The sequence below is a fragment of the Dipodomys ordii genome, unplaced genomic scaffold (genome assembly GCF_000151885.1).
Source record: "Dipodomys ordii isolate 6190 unplaced genomic scaffold, Dord_2.0 Scaffold75, whole genome shotgun sequence".
Taxonomy (NCBI): domain Eukaryota; kingdom Metazoa; phylum Chordata; class Mammalia; order Rodentia; family Heteromyidae; genus Dipodomys; species Dipodomys ordii.
In genome coordinates this window covers 4,190,899-4,207,798 of record NW_012267291.1, presented here as the reverse complement: position 1 = coordinate 4,207,798, position 16,900 = coordinate 4,190,899, and the positions used below count along the sequence as shown (strand labels likewise).

Here is a 16,900-nt window from a genome sequence, read left to right as displayed (position 1 = left end):
GGGGAGGGGAGGGGAGGGGAGGGGAGGGATGGGGCTCTTACCCACACCACCATCAAGCCCTGGCCCTAGTCATGGAAGAGTACAGACTGTTGCCTTTCCAACCCCCGAGTGCTTCCCTTGGGCCCCAAAGACAACCAGGGCTCAGCTGTAGCACTCTGGCCTCAATGCAACTAACTGCACCCCGCGCCCGGCGCCCGGCAGTACCTTCAAGCACTGGGCTGGGGGCTGGCGGCGCGGCAGGGCGGCAGGCGAGCAGCGGCGCTGAGCCGCTGTAGGGCTTCGGCATGGTCAGCACGCTGGGGGAGTCCACCTCTCCGGAGCTCAGGAGCCGGGGCTTGGGGGGCAGCACACACTCCTGCGGCAGTAGCGTCGGGAGGCTCCGGACCACCGGGTACTTGGGGAGCTCAAAGCCTCTTCTGCCATTAGCCCCGGGCTGCTCCACATCAAGGGCGACCACACTGGACTTGAGCCTTTTGGGGAGAGGCTCCCCAAACTCGGTGTTCCGTTTACAGAGATAGTCTCTCCCAGAGGGTGCCCAGGACCCATCAGCCTTTGGGGTGTGGTCGGTGGAACTGTTGCTGCTGCCGCTGCTGCTGCCACTGCCGAGGGGGGCCTGGGAAGAGGCAGCGGGCAGCAGCTTCACCTTGGCGTCAGGTCTTTTCGATTTCTCAGGCACAGGAGAGACACTGGGCTTGGTAAACGTCTCCGATGGCTGCTGCCTGGCTGCCCCAGGACCCCCAACAATGGGCAGTGGCCTATGCGACTTCAGGTTACTTGGTGCTAAAGTGCTAGAGTCCGTCCCTGAAGTCAGGGGGGCCTTGCCTGGCCCTGAGGAGCCCTGCCGCCCCTTCTCAGGAAGCAGGGATTTGGACTGCGCTGGGGGAGCAGCCTTGGACTTGGCTTTGTGGAAACTGGGCAGTGGAGGCACGTCTTTGCCCAACAGGGCAGGCGGGCAGCCGGTCCGCCGGCTCCTCAGCAGAGACTTGTTCCTGCAGCTTTTCTGAATGTCCGGGTTGTACTTGTGCTCCAGCCTCTGGTGCATCATGAGCACTTCTGGATAAAAAGTTTTAAAGGTACAGAATGGGCAGGTGCTGCTGGGGATTAGACTTTTACTCAGAGAGAGTGCAGAGCAACCAGGGAGGACCCCCAGGGATAAGTTCAAAGGTTTCTCCTGACAATCCAGGCTGGGCTTTGTTGGCTTGCGATCAGCAGCAGTAGTCTCCGGCTGCTTCTCTATGTGGCCTGGGTGGCCCCGCAGGACAGCACTGCTGTCCACAGAAGCCCCACCTGCTTCTGATTTACAGGTGAGGATGCTGGCCTGAGGTTCACCCCCTGACCTCTTCTTCAAAAGGTCCAAGTAGGCAGGGGCAGGAATTCTGCTCACTTTCTCAGTGCTACTGCTGGCTGCACTTTTATGGAAATCCTGAGTATCTCTGTGTGCTGGTGGCGGGACTGCACTGCCCAGAGCATTCTCAAAGATAGACGGCATCTCGCGAAGCTGCTTGGCAGGCGGACTGCCTTTACCATCTTTGGCACCATTGAAATAGCGCTTTACATTTTTGGTCTGTGTGCTGTCGGCAGGTAATAGTGCATCTTCAGCCTCCTGGCCTTTACCCTCGCTCTTCACCTCGGCAGCAATGTCAGCCACCTGTCTGTCCTTGTGGTGTCTCTCCAGGTGGTACCTCAGAGATGTCTTCTGGGCTGCAGCATAGTCACAGAATTCACATTTGTATGGTTTTTCACCTAAAACAAGAAACATCTCTGTGTTATCAGGTTGTGAAATGCACCAAAGTCGAACTTGAGAAAATCTATAAGAGCGCACCCGGCTCTTTCCCTTCCCTCTCCACCCAGATTTCTCAGAGCTACACTGCTCAACACCCACCATCTGGAAAAGCCCTAGAATGTGAGCACATTCCTCATTAAACAAAGTAAACAATGCTGTTAGCTGATTTACCTTTGTCCTAGCCCCTGAGAAACACAGATTATCACACTTCTTCAGCTAAGAAAATGGATATAACAAATAGATGTAACTTTGCCCAGCTTGTACATGAACGAGGACACACTCAGATCCACTATGCCAGAGTTGCTTCCACAACTACAAGATATGCTAGCTTCATTCTACATTGTCAAAAATAGTTTAGAAAACATGTAGCATTTAAAAATGTCAGAAGGAGTGCCATTGACTCACACCTGTAATCCTACTCAGGAAGCTAAGATCTGATGATTGTGGTCAGGAGACGCTTATCTCCAAAGAACTAGCAAAAAGTTGGAAGCGGAGCTGTGGCTCAAGGGGTAGAGCACCAATATTGAGCAAAGAAGCTAAGGGTCAGCACCCAGGCTCTGAGTTCAAGCCCAGAACCAGTACTGAATGAATGAATGCGTCAGCAGGTAGAGTGAGGTGTGGAACCTACATACCCCTGTGGGAATGGGAACAAAGTCCTGCAGCAGTGCTAACTCAGCCTTAAACACTATGCTCACCTTGCTCTTTACTCATGGGCAGCGCCACAATGCCACAGACAACACACCTCAGCTCTTACCCACTACAAGCGTTAAAAACAAAGACCTTTACCTGTGTGCGTCCTGAGATGAATATTGAGGTAATAGTTGGAACGGAAAAACTTTCCACAATAACTACACTCCCTCGAGGATGCGAGATGCTTTACTTTTCCTCCACCGTCACTCTTATCTTAAAGCAAAGACAAAAGTTTTTACGTAAGACAGCTGAAGCACGTGAACCAGGCACTGTTGTCCCAAACCTTCTTGTCATAAACATTTTTATTTTAGTGCTTTTTTGCTCAAGGCTAGTGCTCTATACACTTGGGCCACAGTTCTACTTCCAGCTTTTTGCTGGTCACTTGGGGATAAGAGCTTCACTGAGTTTCATGCCCAGGCTGGCTTTGAACCGCAATCCTCAGATCTCAGCCTCCTGAGTAGCTACGATTATGAGCCACTGGCGCCCAATTGAACTTTTATAAGTTTTATAATACATGATCGCTTGACAGGAGAAGGACGGACAGCCTCTGTACATCTTCTCCACAGGCAGTGTACAGGACCAGGAGCCCCTGAAGGTAGAAGTCACCTTCTTCAGAGTCAGGGATTTTGAAACTGAGTCAATGTAAATTATCAGCATTCCCAATCTCCAGGAGAAAAGAATCTTTCTTAGCCTAAGATCACACCAGTTTCCACTAGAGGGCAGCAAGCACAATCTAATCAGGCCAACACTTGGAAGTTTGAGAACACAGACTGTACAGAGTCCACCAGCACTTCAAAGGAAAAACTCTACCTGACAGGCCAAAGTCTGTCCCCTCTGACACTAAGGCAGTGGGCCTGATGTGCAGAAGCCCACTCTAATTAAAAGGTCACCAAGGCCCCAACCCCACGTCAGTCCTCCAACAGATAACTAGCTATAGTGCTGTTCAATACCAGCATGAATACTTAGTTCTAAAAACTCCCTACTGAGGATCATATTTACACATTATTACAATTAGAAGTGACTGCAAGCCTGTTAATCTCTTAAAATTTAGCATAATCAGGGCTTAAGGACAAAAACTAGTCAGTTTGTAAAACTCTCATTTTCAATTAAGAGTTCCCTGGGGGCTGGGAAGGTAGCTCAGTGGTAGAGTGCCTGCCTTGCATGCATGAGGCCCTGGGTTCAATTCCTCAACCCCACATATGCAGAAAAAAAAAAAAAAAAGCTGGAAGTTGGCACCGTGGCTCAAGAGGTAGAGCGCTACCCTTAAGCTGAAGAGCTGAGGGACAGCGCCCAGGCCCAGAGTTCAGGCCCCACAATGGGACCCAAAAGAAAAAAAAAAAGTTCCCTGTTCCTCCTCCCAATGCTTCATCCTAGACCCCTTACAGCTCACAATTCTGAAAGGCAGCCTACCACAAGCCCCTTCAATGTAATAAACACAGGACTTACAGGCTCCATTTCACTAGAGCTCACTCTCGGGAAGAGTACAAGAGACAGCCCTTGCCCTAAAAAAAAAGTACCAGGAAGACTTTCAAAATTCTTAAAAGTAAACCTAAGCTTGTAATGCTAGCTACTCAGGAGGCTAAGAGCTGAGGATCACCATTCAGTTCAAAGCCAGCCTGGTCAACAAAGTTCCTAAGACTCTTATTTCCATTAACCACCAAACAGTTAGAAGTGGAGTTGTGGCTCAAGTGGTAAAAAGCCAGCCAGGAGCAAAAAAGCTCAGGGACAGAACCCAGGTCCTACGACAGGCACAAAAAAAATAATAATAATAAAAATTAAAAGATTAAACTTAGCCAGTAACTGCTTGCTCATGTCTGTAACCCTATCTACTCGGGAGGATGAAATATAAGCATCAAAGCCAACTTGGGCACAGAAGGCTGCCCAAGCCCTCAGTTTAAGCCCCAGGATCAGCACTGGCGAGGGGGGTGGGGAGAGGGGAAGGAAACCTAAAGAAAGCTAGACTCGGGCTGGGAAGGTGGCTCAGTGGTAGAGTGCATGAGGCTCTGGGTTTGATTCCTCAGCACCACATAAGCTGAAAAAGCCAGAAGTGGCACTGTGGCTCAAGTGGTAGAGCTCTAGTCTTGACCTGAAGAGCTGAGGGACAGTGTCCAGGCCCAGAGTTCAGGCCCCACGACCAACAACAACCCCAATAAAAAAAAAATTAAAATTAAAAAAAAAAAGCCAGACTGATAGTACACTAAGAGAACCTTGAAACTTTAAAGCTACCTAACAACACAGATGTAGAAAAATCCATTTCCTACATGTCTAAGACAGATGCGCCTGGCTCACTGCATTTTCCCTGGGTTTACACTTTGTTGAGTCTCCTCCCTCCAACTGTGCATCAGAACATCTGTCAGATCATATCCACAAAGTAATGGAATGATTGTCTTCGTTTTAAAATGAAAGATATGACATTTCCACCATCTCCTACCCTTTTTTACAATGCTAGAGAGGGAACTTTTAATAGCCTGGGGAAGAAGATGGGTTCAGGAAAACCATTTTGCAAATAGGGAAAACAGAGCAAAGAAAGGTTAAGTGGCTCACAATTGGTCGCAAAGCACTGGGACAGAACCAGAAATGATGGCCTACCTGTGGGCACCAGCGACTGGGCATCCTATCCCTGACTGTCTGTCCCCAAGGTTCCCTACCACCTACCAACATTGGGTATCTCTCAGAAACCCAAGGTATAACACTACCAGGAATCACAGGGCAACTGGATAGGGCTGTGTTTATACCTGTGATGCAATTAGCATATCGAAAGCTTTTCCTAGGTTTCTAGAAACAAGATTTGAGCTATGCTAAGTGCTGGATGCCTTGTCCCTGGAGCTCAACATACCACTAAACTTTTTTTTTCTTTTTTCTTTTTCTTTTTTTTCTTTTTTTTTTGCCAGTCCTGGAGCTAGAACTCAGGGCTTACGCACTGTCCCTGAGCTTCTTTTGCTCAAGGTTAGCACTCCACCACTTGAGCCAGAGCACCAATTCCGGCTTTTTCTGTGTATGTGGTATCAAGGAATTGAACCCAGGGCGTCATGCATGCTAGGCAAGCACTCTACCACTAAGCCACCTTCCCAGCCCTTACTAAACATTTCTGATGGAAGCTAAGAGACCCAAGTCAGTTACGTGACCACGAAGAAAACGTGAGTACTAGCCTAAGGGACCAGCTGGTGACAAGTCCAGCCCACTGTGCTGCCCACATCTTCCTAGGCCAGAGTTCTCAGAAGGCTTGAAATACACAGATAGCAAAGCTATATGGAAAGGATGCAACACATCTGCTCTTAGCTCTTGGAAATGATGCTCCTCATCACTAATGTGTGTCTCACACAAGGGGTACATTAAACAGCAGAACCCCTATTTCACTATTTCAGTGGGTCTGAGACCCAGGTGGACTCCTTTGCCTTAGATCATGCCACCAGGCTAGGCGCAAGATGTACAGAGGTAGAGGTCTCAGTTTACGTCTAGAAATGCCATTGGCATGCTGGCAGGTCTTCTGAGCCAGTGTGAAATGAGCTTATATCGCCTAAATTTTACCAACAGACCATTCCAGTCACTTAAGCATTTGTTACCGGATCCTGACCACCACATGATCAGGCAAGTGATCAGAAAGTAATAGATGACTGTCCTAGGAAACCCTGGCTCTGCCTGGCAACCCTGCCAGTGTCTCCTATACCCACAGAAGCCTGTTTAGAATAAATGCACAGGAAGTAGGCCTGCCTAGGCTTGGTACACGTGAGGTAAGAAGGAGTGAAGGGCAGAATCCCTCCCTCCTGACACTACTGCCTTTCTGGGCTACGCAGTTCTTTGATGGAGATGCCAGCTCACTTAGGCATACCTAGCAACACCAGAAATATCTCCAAACATTGCCAGATGTCACCTGGGAGTCCCAGGTGAGAGCCAGGGCTGGATGGTTCTAAAAGAGACAGATTACAAAAACATGTCTTTGGAACAAAACATAAAAAAATAAAAATAAAAATCACAGACTGCCCAAGGAGAAACTCTGAGAAGCCAAACCTTTCGGCACAACCCTGGTTAAGTGACTCCACCTAAAGGGTGTATGTGGCAAGGTGCTTACCCAATTGGAGCCCCTCAGGGAGCCCGTCCTCAGATCCGTCTTCAGAACCTCCTTCTCCGCGGTCGTCCAGAGTGGGGGCAAGGTCCAGGGAACAGGACCCAGGCTGCCTGCTGTCCGCGGACATGGGGGGTGAGCCCGTGTCAGTTCTCCGGTCCTTCTTGTGCACTCGGGAGTGCAGCACCAGCTGGTGATAAGTCCGGAAGGTTTTGCCGCATTCAGAGCAGTGTGTGGGCTTCTCCTTGTTACTGGCCAACTTGGCATCAGTGTCCGTAGAAGGCACTTCACCACTGGCCTGTCTGGCTTTTTCCTTTTCTTGTGAAAAGCCCGCACAACTACTTTTATTTGTTTTGGACTTTCCGGACCCTTCTGATTTATTCCCATTCCAAATTTCTCCCAGCTCTTCTTTCTCCGAACACGAGTCATCATTGTCAGTGCTCCCTTCGTGCCCGGATTCCTTCACCTCCTCCTGGGCGATGGCAACCTTCCCCTTGGTGGCCAGCTGCCACGCCTGGTAGGTGGTGAAGGGGTCCAGCTGAGGGATGCTTGCAGTGGCCTTCCTTGTGGTCTCAGGGTGGCACTTGGGCCTTAAGTTTAAAAACTGCAGCAGCTCTTCCCTTGGGGATGGGAATGGAGAGGGCATTCCCTCCTGCCAGGCATCAATCTGCGTGTTGCTGGCAGCAGCAGTGGCTTCTTTGGTGTGCATCTTGCTGTGCTCAATTAGATTCTCTTTATTTGGAAAGAGGAAGCCACAAACCATGCAGATTTTGTAAGGTGATGTGATGCTCACAACTGCATGTGCCTGGACCACCTCATTGATGGTGGCCGGGCTGTCCAGGCCCTGCTGCAGCTTGCTCCTGGCACCTGCCTTGCCACTATGGGTCCGCATGTGGTTCTTCAGAAACCAGGGCTCCTTGAACCTTCTGCCACACAGGCTGCACCCGTACGTGAATGAGTCCTTGTGTTTCTTCATGTGCGCCTCAACATCAAAAGCCACGCCAAACGTCTGCCCACACACCTCACAGCTCAGTTCTTCCTTTTCTGTGCAATTTTTGTCCTTCGGGGGTTCTGCTCGCACCCGACTTTTATCAAGAGGACTGAGGTACTCTGCCTCCACGCGCAGAACGGCAGGCTCGCACAGAGTGGGCCGGTGCTGCAGAAAGACGTGGTTGTTCAGGTCCTCCGACTGTGCAAAGGTCTGGCTGCAGAACATGCAATCCAAGGGCACATAGTCTTCTATCTGGATTATACTTTTCTCCTGACAGGCTCGGAAAGGAACCACGGCAGCCCCTTTGAATGACATGGTATTATCCACCTCCATCTGGGTGCCAAGAGACCCCCCAACGACTTCTGGCCCATCTATGTACACCAGGAGGGACTGAGTTGGCATGTCTCCTGTTGCTTGAGGACTGGATATAAACCAAGAAAAAACGCTTCGCTGGAGAACTCCTGGGGTTGGAATAAGGCCACTTGGAAGACTTGTCTGTCACCTCAACAGCTTCTGCTCGCCTCCAAAACTAGGACCAATACGTATGACACAGTTCAAAAGAAAGCATCTGACTTCTCCTCCTAAGTTTGGAGAAACTCAGTGACGTCACCAGCCACTCTCAGGGGACTGCACACTGTGCCTTACATCGGACTTCGCACAAGTCTTAATTCCACTGAGTCTCCACTGACTGAGATGTGGACACCAGGTTTCCAAAACCTAGAGGGGGGGAAATAACAAAACTAGTTAACAAGACTAGAAAAGAGAAGGCAGTGTATCTGAGTCAAATGGCCTACCACGTCACAGAGGGACCTCATTCAACTGCCTCACCTCTACCTAACCCATATCACATCTGGTTAAACATGTTTGTTCATTAAACAAGCAACATTCTGTCCAGTCAGTACACTTATTAAGTGTGTAGAATTTCATCTAGTCAAAAAACTTCAAAAGCCAAGGCATCTGTGGCTCGTGCCTATAATCCTAGTTACTTGAAAGGCTGAGATCTGCTCTCAAGTAGTTAGGATTGTGGTTCAAAGCCAGCCTGGATAGAAAAGTCCATGAGACTCTTATTGCCAATCAATCACCAAAAAGATGAATGTGAAGATGTGGCTCAAGTGGTAGAGTGCCAGCCTAGAGCGAAATGCTAAGGGATAGCAACGACCCTAAATTCAAGCCAAATTATCAGCAAAAAAAAAAAGAAGGAAGGAAGCAAGCAAGCAAGCAAGCAAGCAAGGAAGCAGGGAAGGAAGGAAGAGAAAAGGATACTTTTAACGTGGTACTTCACTTTTAAGTTTAAAGGACAAATAAGTTGAGTGTGGTATACACAACAGAAGCTGACAGGAACACACACACACACACACACACACAGGGGAGGCCTGGGCTCCTGTGTACATATATATATACATACATACACACACACACACACACACACACACACATACACACACAGAGGCACACACCCACAAAGTATAAAGACAAATTATCATATTTTGAATGCCAATACAAGGTGAGTATACATCCTATAAGCCTCCCACACTGCAAGCTGTAAGAGTAAAGATGACGACAGGAAACCACATCTTCAAGCCAAGTGCCAATTGATTTTCTATACACCCACAGACAAGGCCCAAAACATGGTACTAATTAGGAACCATCCCCAAAATCCTCAGCATGGCACTCATCCTGAGAGAAGGCATTAGACAGATTTGGGTCCCTGCTTATTCTAAACTGCAGTCCACTGTTCAGCAAGCATCACACCAGACATCCCAGTCCAAACAACAAACAAGGAAATATGCAAACAAAATCTGTACGTGGTGAATGCACACATTCATGATAAAACACACAACAGAGCTGTTTCTAAATGGTTTAGTTTTTCAGCAGAAAACAGGTTTTACCATCTTTTTAACCTACCTCTCCCATTATGGCTGGCCAGATGGAAAAAGGCTTATTTTATGTAGCTCTGCAGGCCCTTATGGAGAGGTTGATTTTCACTCAGAGAATTAACCTCTCAGGTCAATACTCTCCCCTTTATGGCACCCAGACAACCTGCCTTTCAACACTGCCAGCTACTCTAACACTTAAGTCAGTTAATTCTACCCAAGGAAACAAACACAAGCAAATCGCTGCCCCCCACTGTCCTCTCCAGCTCCTCAGAGCTGGGACTGTGCACTTTCCTTTCATTCTCCCTGTTGATCTTTAGTTCTGAATAAACTAGAGACTAACACTACACTGTACTACAGCTGCTCTGCCCAAGACTCTAGAGCAAAGCTTAGGTAAAGAAAACACTGCAGTTTTATCTCCATTTGTACTTTTCCTCTGTTGTAATCACAATGCAGGATAAACACGTGGGCTGGATACCTGCCGGTGTCACAATACAGCACGGTGCAGAGACTGCAGGTCCAGTCAGCCTCCCCAGTGTCACCACCACACCCATGCCCTGAGCCACTTGGTCACTGAAGAACTAAGGTATGCATTCTAGAAAACTTTCTACAGACGAATCAACAACTAGAGAAAATAACTCAATGAGTTCTATACCAAGCCACAAGGACCAATTTCAACTTCAATACAGATCACCATTTATATGTTGGTCTTATAGCACAAGCAGTAGGTATACTAGTTTGGCAAGCATATAAAGTTCTGAGTTCAAATCTAAAGTACCTTCAAAAACAAAACTAAGGAAAAAACATTATCATTCTCTTAAGGTCCTATCTTCTTTTAAATGCTAAAGTAGTTAAGACCAAGGGGAACTTTCAGACAGTAATTTTGTTTTGTTTTGAATGTCCTTAATTAGCAAAATCAAAGTCAGCTTAGGGCAAGCCTCGACTTTTTTCTTTTTTTTTTTTTAATGAAATTTGGCTGGGCTAAGAGCACAGCTCAAAGGTAAGAACCAGTATAATCCTCAGCACAGTAGGTGGGACTGAGGGTGAGAAAAACCTGGCTCTCAGTTCAATGAACAATTCAGGGCAGAAACCTCACTTTCTTAATGTGCTGGCAGCACTGGGGGAGCCTCCTACCTCTCCTTACTCATCAAGGTCACACTAGAAATATGTGGAGCCCCGTTTTCCCACCAGGCACTGTACTACAACTATCCATCTACAAAATACAGTTTCGTTCCAATGTTCATCTCCAAAATCCTCAAATCTCTGGAGTAAGAGCAAGAAGTCTGCCATGGTCTCTAGCTAACATTCTCAATTCCTTCCCTGGAGTGTAGGGTAACACAAGGCACAGTGGGAACAGTGTTATGAAAAAGAAGAGCAAGGAGAGTTCCAGCCTTGCTGTGATCCAAACAAACAAGCTGGACCTGCTACAGAAATCGGCTATGGGTCTGGACGAACTTGAAAACTACAAAACAAAAAATAATAATAAAAAAATGTAAACAGAATTCTTAAACTCTAAAGCAACCAATAATTTAAACTACATGTACACCATTTAAACTAACTGGCTAAGCAAAAATCCTTAAAGTGGTTCTAATAAATACCTAAATCATATCAGAAATAACCAAAACAAAATTCTAATGTAATTACTAATAACAACACTCCCCCCCACCCCACCCCCAAACAAAGGAAATGTACATACAGCCTTCCCAGAATCCCCCAGGCTCTCTTCTAAGCACAGAAGCAACAGTAAGCCCATGTGGCGGCTGATGGAAGAATTGTCTTTCCTAACAAAGAAGTGGGGGTGTTAAATACCACCTTACAACTCAAACGATTTTACTGGGCAGGACAGTGAGCATCCAGAACACACAGCAGGCTTATTGAAAGGTAGTGCGTAAAAACACTTTATGTTTAAAATAGTTTAAAACCTCTGCTCAGGTAAACAGTTACCCTTCAGCCATAGGCACGGGAGTCAGGTGGTCCTTCAATACTAATCTTACATTTTGAGACAATACTAGGGCTTAATTTACTATGTGATTACTGACTTACTTTTTTTAATGTACCACAACATAATCTTTGAAATTCACTAAGAATATTTAAGTTACTACCTAGACACTGATTTGGGATGAAAGCTACTATACGGTCTACCACTACATCTCAAGACTATAAATTAGCAAACATTAATCATACATTGCTTAATGAAAAGTGTGTTAAATTGTACTGAAGTACAACAAATTAGGAGTAACCATCACCCTCCTGGCAGTGACTCTTCTTGGGAAATAGTATTCTTTACACACAGATTGTAAATTATACCACCTTCAGACAGCAATAAGATATTTATCAAACACTGTCAAAAACACACAAAAATTCTATTCATCTTTACTTTTTCCCAAATTAGCCCTATGCCCAAATCTGTGGTTATTTAGTAACTGAAGTTAAAACTTCTAGTCTCCAGCCAATTCATCTGGATCCTTCTAACTATAAAATTACTTCCAAGTTCTGGTTATGAAACTTCTAAGCCTCCTGTGAGTTCTTTCTCTACATTCACACACACTGTATGTCCTTAATCCCCTTCCTCAGAGCAGTTACTGCACAGAAGCAATCCAAACCTGTAACCTCACACTCTCAACTCTCCTGAGTCACACAGAGCTAAATGATCAACCCAACTTCCCTCATAACCTGTGGGAAAAGATGCTTGAAGCTGACTGAAAAGGATTTAAATTTTCCAAGTTTAAATTCAGGATTACAAAGCAAATCTCCATATACAAAACAAAAACAAAAACCTGCTCAAAGGCCAAAACATGGGAAAAGCCTAGAGAAAATAATCTCCATTTTCTCAGAACTATACAAAAATACTCAGCCCAACAAGGTGAGGTGAAAATACAATAAAAATCCTAACTAGAAACCTCTTGATTCACCCAGGTCAGTGTGGCTCTGCCAAAGGCTTTTCCTGGGAACTTAGAACCACATACACCTTTCATTTTACTTTCAGTATTATCAATGCTGACAGTCTTCTGCCAATTCCATCTTGATCTGGAAGACCCTTAAGGGATATAACTTAATTTTTAACTAGGCATGATGAAGCACTGCAAACAGTGAGTTTCTGCTGGTATTACTTTTACATAAGGGAGTACAATCGTCTACATTTTGAAAACTGACAGAATTTTGTCTGAGGGAAAACAAAACTTCAGGAAATTAAAGAGCCTAGCTGTTTTATCATCCTCTTCACCTGTTCCTTAACCTACAGATCAGTGCTGGAGGTGTTTCTCTGTGTGTCACACAAGCCAGCACATGTAGATGAGCAGTAACTGCCCATTACCCACCACCATGCTCAGAGTAGACTGACTTCCTTCAGGCCTGGCCAGGAATGTCTAAATTAGAGCAATCTAACTAACTTCAAGTTAAATACAAGCTCAGGCAACACTTACAGGCCTAGGATCTTTCCTTAACAATATCTAAATACTCCCCTTTCCCAAATATTAAGACAATAAAAACTAAAAATTAATGTTTATTTCAAGTCACCTCCTTGCTTTCCAAATTAATGGGGAAGGTCCTCTTTTTAGTTAGTAGTAACAATCACTGTTCAGGCCATTTATATAGTAAACTAAAAATGATTTATCCACTATCAAACAGAAAAATTAAACCAACCCTCCACTTTGAACATAACTTTTAAATTATATGGATTTGACAGAGGCAGAACAGGGGAAACAAAAAAAAAATATCCTATGGCTGACTCAACAAAACCTGTATATGTCTGTCATGCAACCCATTTAACTCCAGGTTAAAGTAATGAACACAAGAAACACCACACAGCCTATTAACCCCAGCCTGAGTGGGGCAGTGCAGGTCACAAACAGCTAGGCAAGCTTCCAACCAAGGATAGGGAGCTAAACCCACTCTGTCCCACAATTTACTCAGCTGTCTATTCAGGATTTGTAATTTTATTTCTCAACTTTATCATAAAATTACCAAACTGGTCCCAAATTTCCAGTAACTCAGTTATATGGGTATGCTGGGCAGGATGTTTACAGCACTGTCAACAAGTGTCCAAATGTAGAGTTCTTTAAGGAACATTGATTAGTGGTGGCAACTGGCTAATGTGGGGGTGGGGGAGGACACCTCCTTATTTATTTGGAAGACATATGTAAGTAAGGAGCCAGCTTGCTTGCTCACAGGAACTGTGAACTTTAGAATGGCCCTCCTTCTACTTCCTTAAAGACAGATTTCTATCTGGCCTCATGGTCTAAATTCAAAACCCTTTGCCCTACATACCATTGTAAATTTGTCCAGCTGTAAGATGGCTTCGAACAAAAATCGACATCACCTTAACCGAAAAAGCCAGCAACGTTTCAGGAGAGTTTGACACTGCCCCGGAGGGAGTCCATTAAATCAGACTCCACAACCTGGCTTCCCTTGCTACTGTCTTTGTGTAACAGTACAGTCTTTCCTCCCCACGTGCCTGTGTTCCAACTGGTTAACACCCCTCCCCCCAAAATCTGGAGATGGGGTGTAGAAGGAAGGCTCCTCTATTGTCCCAATCTTAATTTACATGCTGAACTAAACCCTTCACTGTTTGGAACATTTGATATGACTAGGATTCTTTTAACTCAGTTTTGGTAGCTGTTCTGTACAGACTTTCCAGGTTTTTATTTTTTAATACTCTAGTGATTTTTAAAGCCATTCTACATGTTTGACAGTAATATGTAACCTAAAATCTTTTCCACTTATTTTAATCTTTAACAGTTGGGCTTACACAACTGTCTCATGGTTTTCATTTCTATTTATTAATTCTGAAGCTTGTAAACCTACAGCTACTGTGTCTTTATTAGAAGTTGTTCAACTTTTCAACTTCTTAAACACACTTCTATGGGTTTAAACTGGAATGGGAAACTAGGAATTATTTTAAACATATCATATCCAGCCACCTCAAGTATACCACCACAACTTCTGAGACACTCGGAACTGAACAAGTAGAGACAAAGCTTCATATAAAACATCTGTAAAAGCACTATTTATTTTGACAAGAGTCAGAAAAATGTAGAACCCTTGTTAAATTAGTAGGTTTTAAGCAGTCAAGGGTCATCAAAGCTACTCCAAAGTTCTTATCACCAATACCATGTTTGTGACAACTGTGCAAAAAGAATGTCACTTGGCAAAATGGAAAATGGCCCATCTTTGGGACACCCAAGGCTCTAATCAAGCTTCTCAGAACAGAGTGCTCTGGCTGGAGAGGGCAACCCGCTGGGGTAAAAACACAGCATTTCCTAAGACCTGATGGTAAGGGAGAAAGGTGATTAGCACTTACAGCGCCCAAGGAGATAGAGACTCGAGTCGGCCATAGTAGCCTTAATTATTTCATCAGTGCATAAGTGACTTGATTAAGTCTTATTTTCAGATTTCCTCTAAAACAAGTCCCTAGGAAGGGGATTAGGGGCTCCTAAGTCCTCCCTGAGTTTCACAGCCAAAAATGGGGGATTACAAAGAGAATGCAAATCTTCCTCCACCTAAAAGAAAGGAAACCAAAGTCATAGCTTTCACTCCCCTTTTCCTCCTCAGCCACCTGGAGGGAAAAAAAAATCTCTGAGATACTATTAAAATACATTCTTCAGGGGGAAAATTTTTCTCCGCACATTTTTTCGAAGTGGTATCTTACTTCCTTTTTTCTAACTAAGAAGTGAAAGAGGATACCAGGAATCCAAGGCAACTGCTCTAACTTCAATCTCACAAGTTATTAAAAAACAAGGGTCCAACTGCCAAGTGGTGGCTGGTGTGGTGAGGCTGGACACTGACTGGACCCTGGGAGCCAATGTGTCCTTTCACCACGAAAAGGCAGAAAGGGTCCCTCTTACTTCCTCCTCGTATATGCAAATGAAGGTACAGTTCTAAAGGGCAGCCTTCCTCCACACACTGAGTCCCCAACGGCCAGATTACTAACCCCATTCTAACAATCCAAATACACTACAAATCTGCATTGTAACAACAGACAACTGGGTTTTCTAAATTCCTCCTTCCTGACTCTTTAATACTTCTGTAACTGAATAAAACTGGCAGTAATTTGAAGATAGGAGTGACTTGAACTAAGAACAGGAGGATTAAAGAAACCAATACAGTACACTACAGGCTTCAGAACTCAGAACAGTATCTAAAATAAACATGACTTCTCGGAAGGAAAAAAAAAAGTCATCCACCATTAAGGACACACCTAAAAAGTTCTCAGCACACATTAACTAAGCAAGCACAAACTAGTGGTGTAACTGTTGTATTCTGGAGACATAAAGCAATTAGATTTTTCTGCACTTGTCATTACAGACACACAAAGGCTTTTAAGAAACTAGACCTATTACTCATCCTAAAGGCCTTAAAAAACTTCACATTATAAAGTCTGATTTGTGATCAATCAAGGCAGTCCCTCCACTTCAGGGGAAAAGTACAGTAAATGAGAGCTGACTGAGCATCGTTCCCACATACAAAGAGAAGGTGAACAGCCCCTGGAGACCCCTACCTACTGGCCAGGCCTGCTCGGCAGCTGTCTTACCCTGCCTCTCCTTTTGTTGAGCTTAATCTCATGTCAAGTCATTCAACCAACTCAAAAGGGATGAAGACATAATTGAATCAACCTGAACTAAGTCAGACTGGGCTTCTTCAAACATACAGCTTAATGGTTCCAAACCATCCACCAAACCAGGAAACTGGCCAGGGCCACAAGGTGTACGACTAACGACCCCCGAATTGGCTCCAGACCCACTAGGCAGCCTCCATTTCTTTAGTACCTGCTTAGGAATGCCCAAAGCCCTCCAGCCCAATGGGACTGACTCAAAGGTAAGTCGAGGCTCAAAAAATTTCAAAATGGAACAACACACTTGAAACGACCACCCTTTTCTTTGGGACAAAAAAAAAGGTGGGGGGTCGGGTTTCTACTGCCTTTGTATGGCAGACTTCTGGTGGCCGAAAGGGGGGGCTTGGTGGTCTGGCTCCGGTCACCCAACTTTTTGGGAAAATTCACTGCCTGCTCTCCCCACCCCCCCCACCCGCCCAAGAATGCGCTTCCCGTCCTCCGTGGCCCTGCCCCGTCCTAAAACGTGGGTCCCCCGGAACCCGGGCGCCCCAAGGCAGACCACCCAGGCACCCCCCAGACGCACCCCCCACGGTCCCGTGCGTTTGGGGTTCGGGAGCAATCGGGAGAGGAGAACTCAGCCTCCCAAGCAGAGCGGTTTCTCCACTCGGCGCCTCCCGACGCAAACTTCCTTCGGGAAGCAAGCAAGCACTTCGGGGCGAACACCCCCGCCCGGGGTCCTCGGAGCTGGCCCCGCCGGCCCCGGGGCCCCGCAACACCCGCCCCCCAGGTTGCAGACACACTCTTAACGACTCTACGAGCCACGACTCGACTTTGGGGCAGAGAAGGGGAGGGGGGGAAATCTTCAAAAGAAAAAAAAGAAAACCCAAACCACCTTATCGCACATCCAGGAAACGCAGTCCGGGCGCGGAGGGTCCGGACCGGCAGGAGG

At 45.9% G+C, this 16,900-nt stretch overlaps 1 protein-coding gene across 3 annotated transcripts in view; it reads right to left on the bottom strand.

Moving 5' to 3' along the window:
* Znf217 (zinc finger protein 217) overlaps positions 1-16,900 on the bottom strand; it is a 41,828-nt gene that overhangs the window by 5,824 nt on the left and 19,104 nt on the right. For 2 of the 3 annotated variants that reach the window (XM_013024359.1, XM_013024358.1), the window contains exons 2-4: positions 6,543-8,244; positions 2,570-2,686; positions 205-1,743 (exon numbers count right to left, since the gene is read on the bottom strand). In XM_013024359.1, the coding sequence (XP_012879813.1) occupies positions 205-1,743; positions 2,570-2,686; positions 6,543-7,929 (3,043 nt within the window). In that variant the 5' untranslated portion in view covers positions 7,930-8,244. The remainder of the gene's footprint in view (positions 1-204; positions 1,744-2,569; positions 2,687-6,542; positions 8,245-16,900) is intronic. The other variant, XM_013024360.1, reaches the window with a different exon arrangement.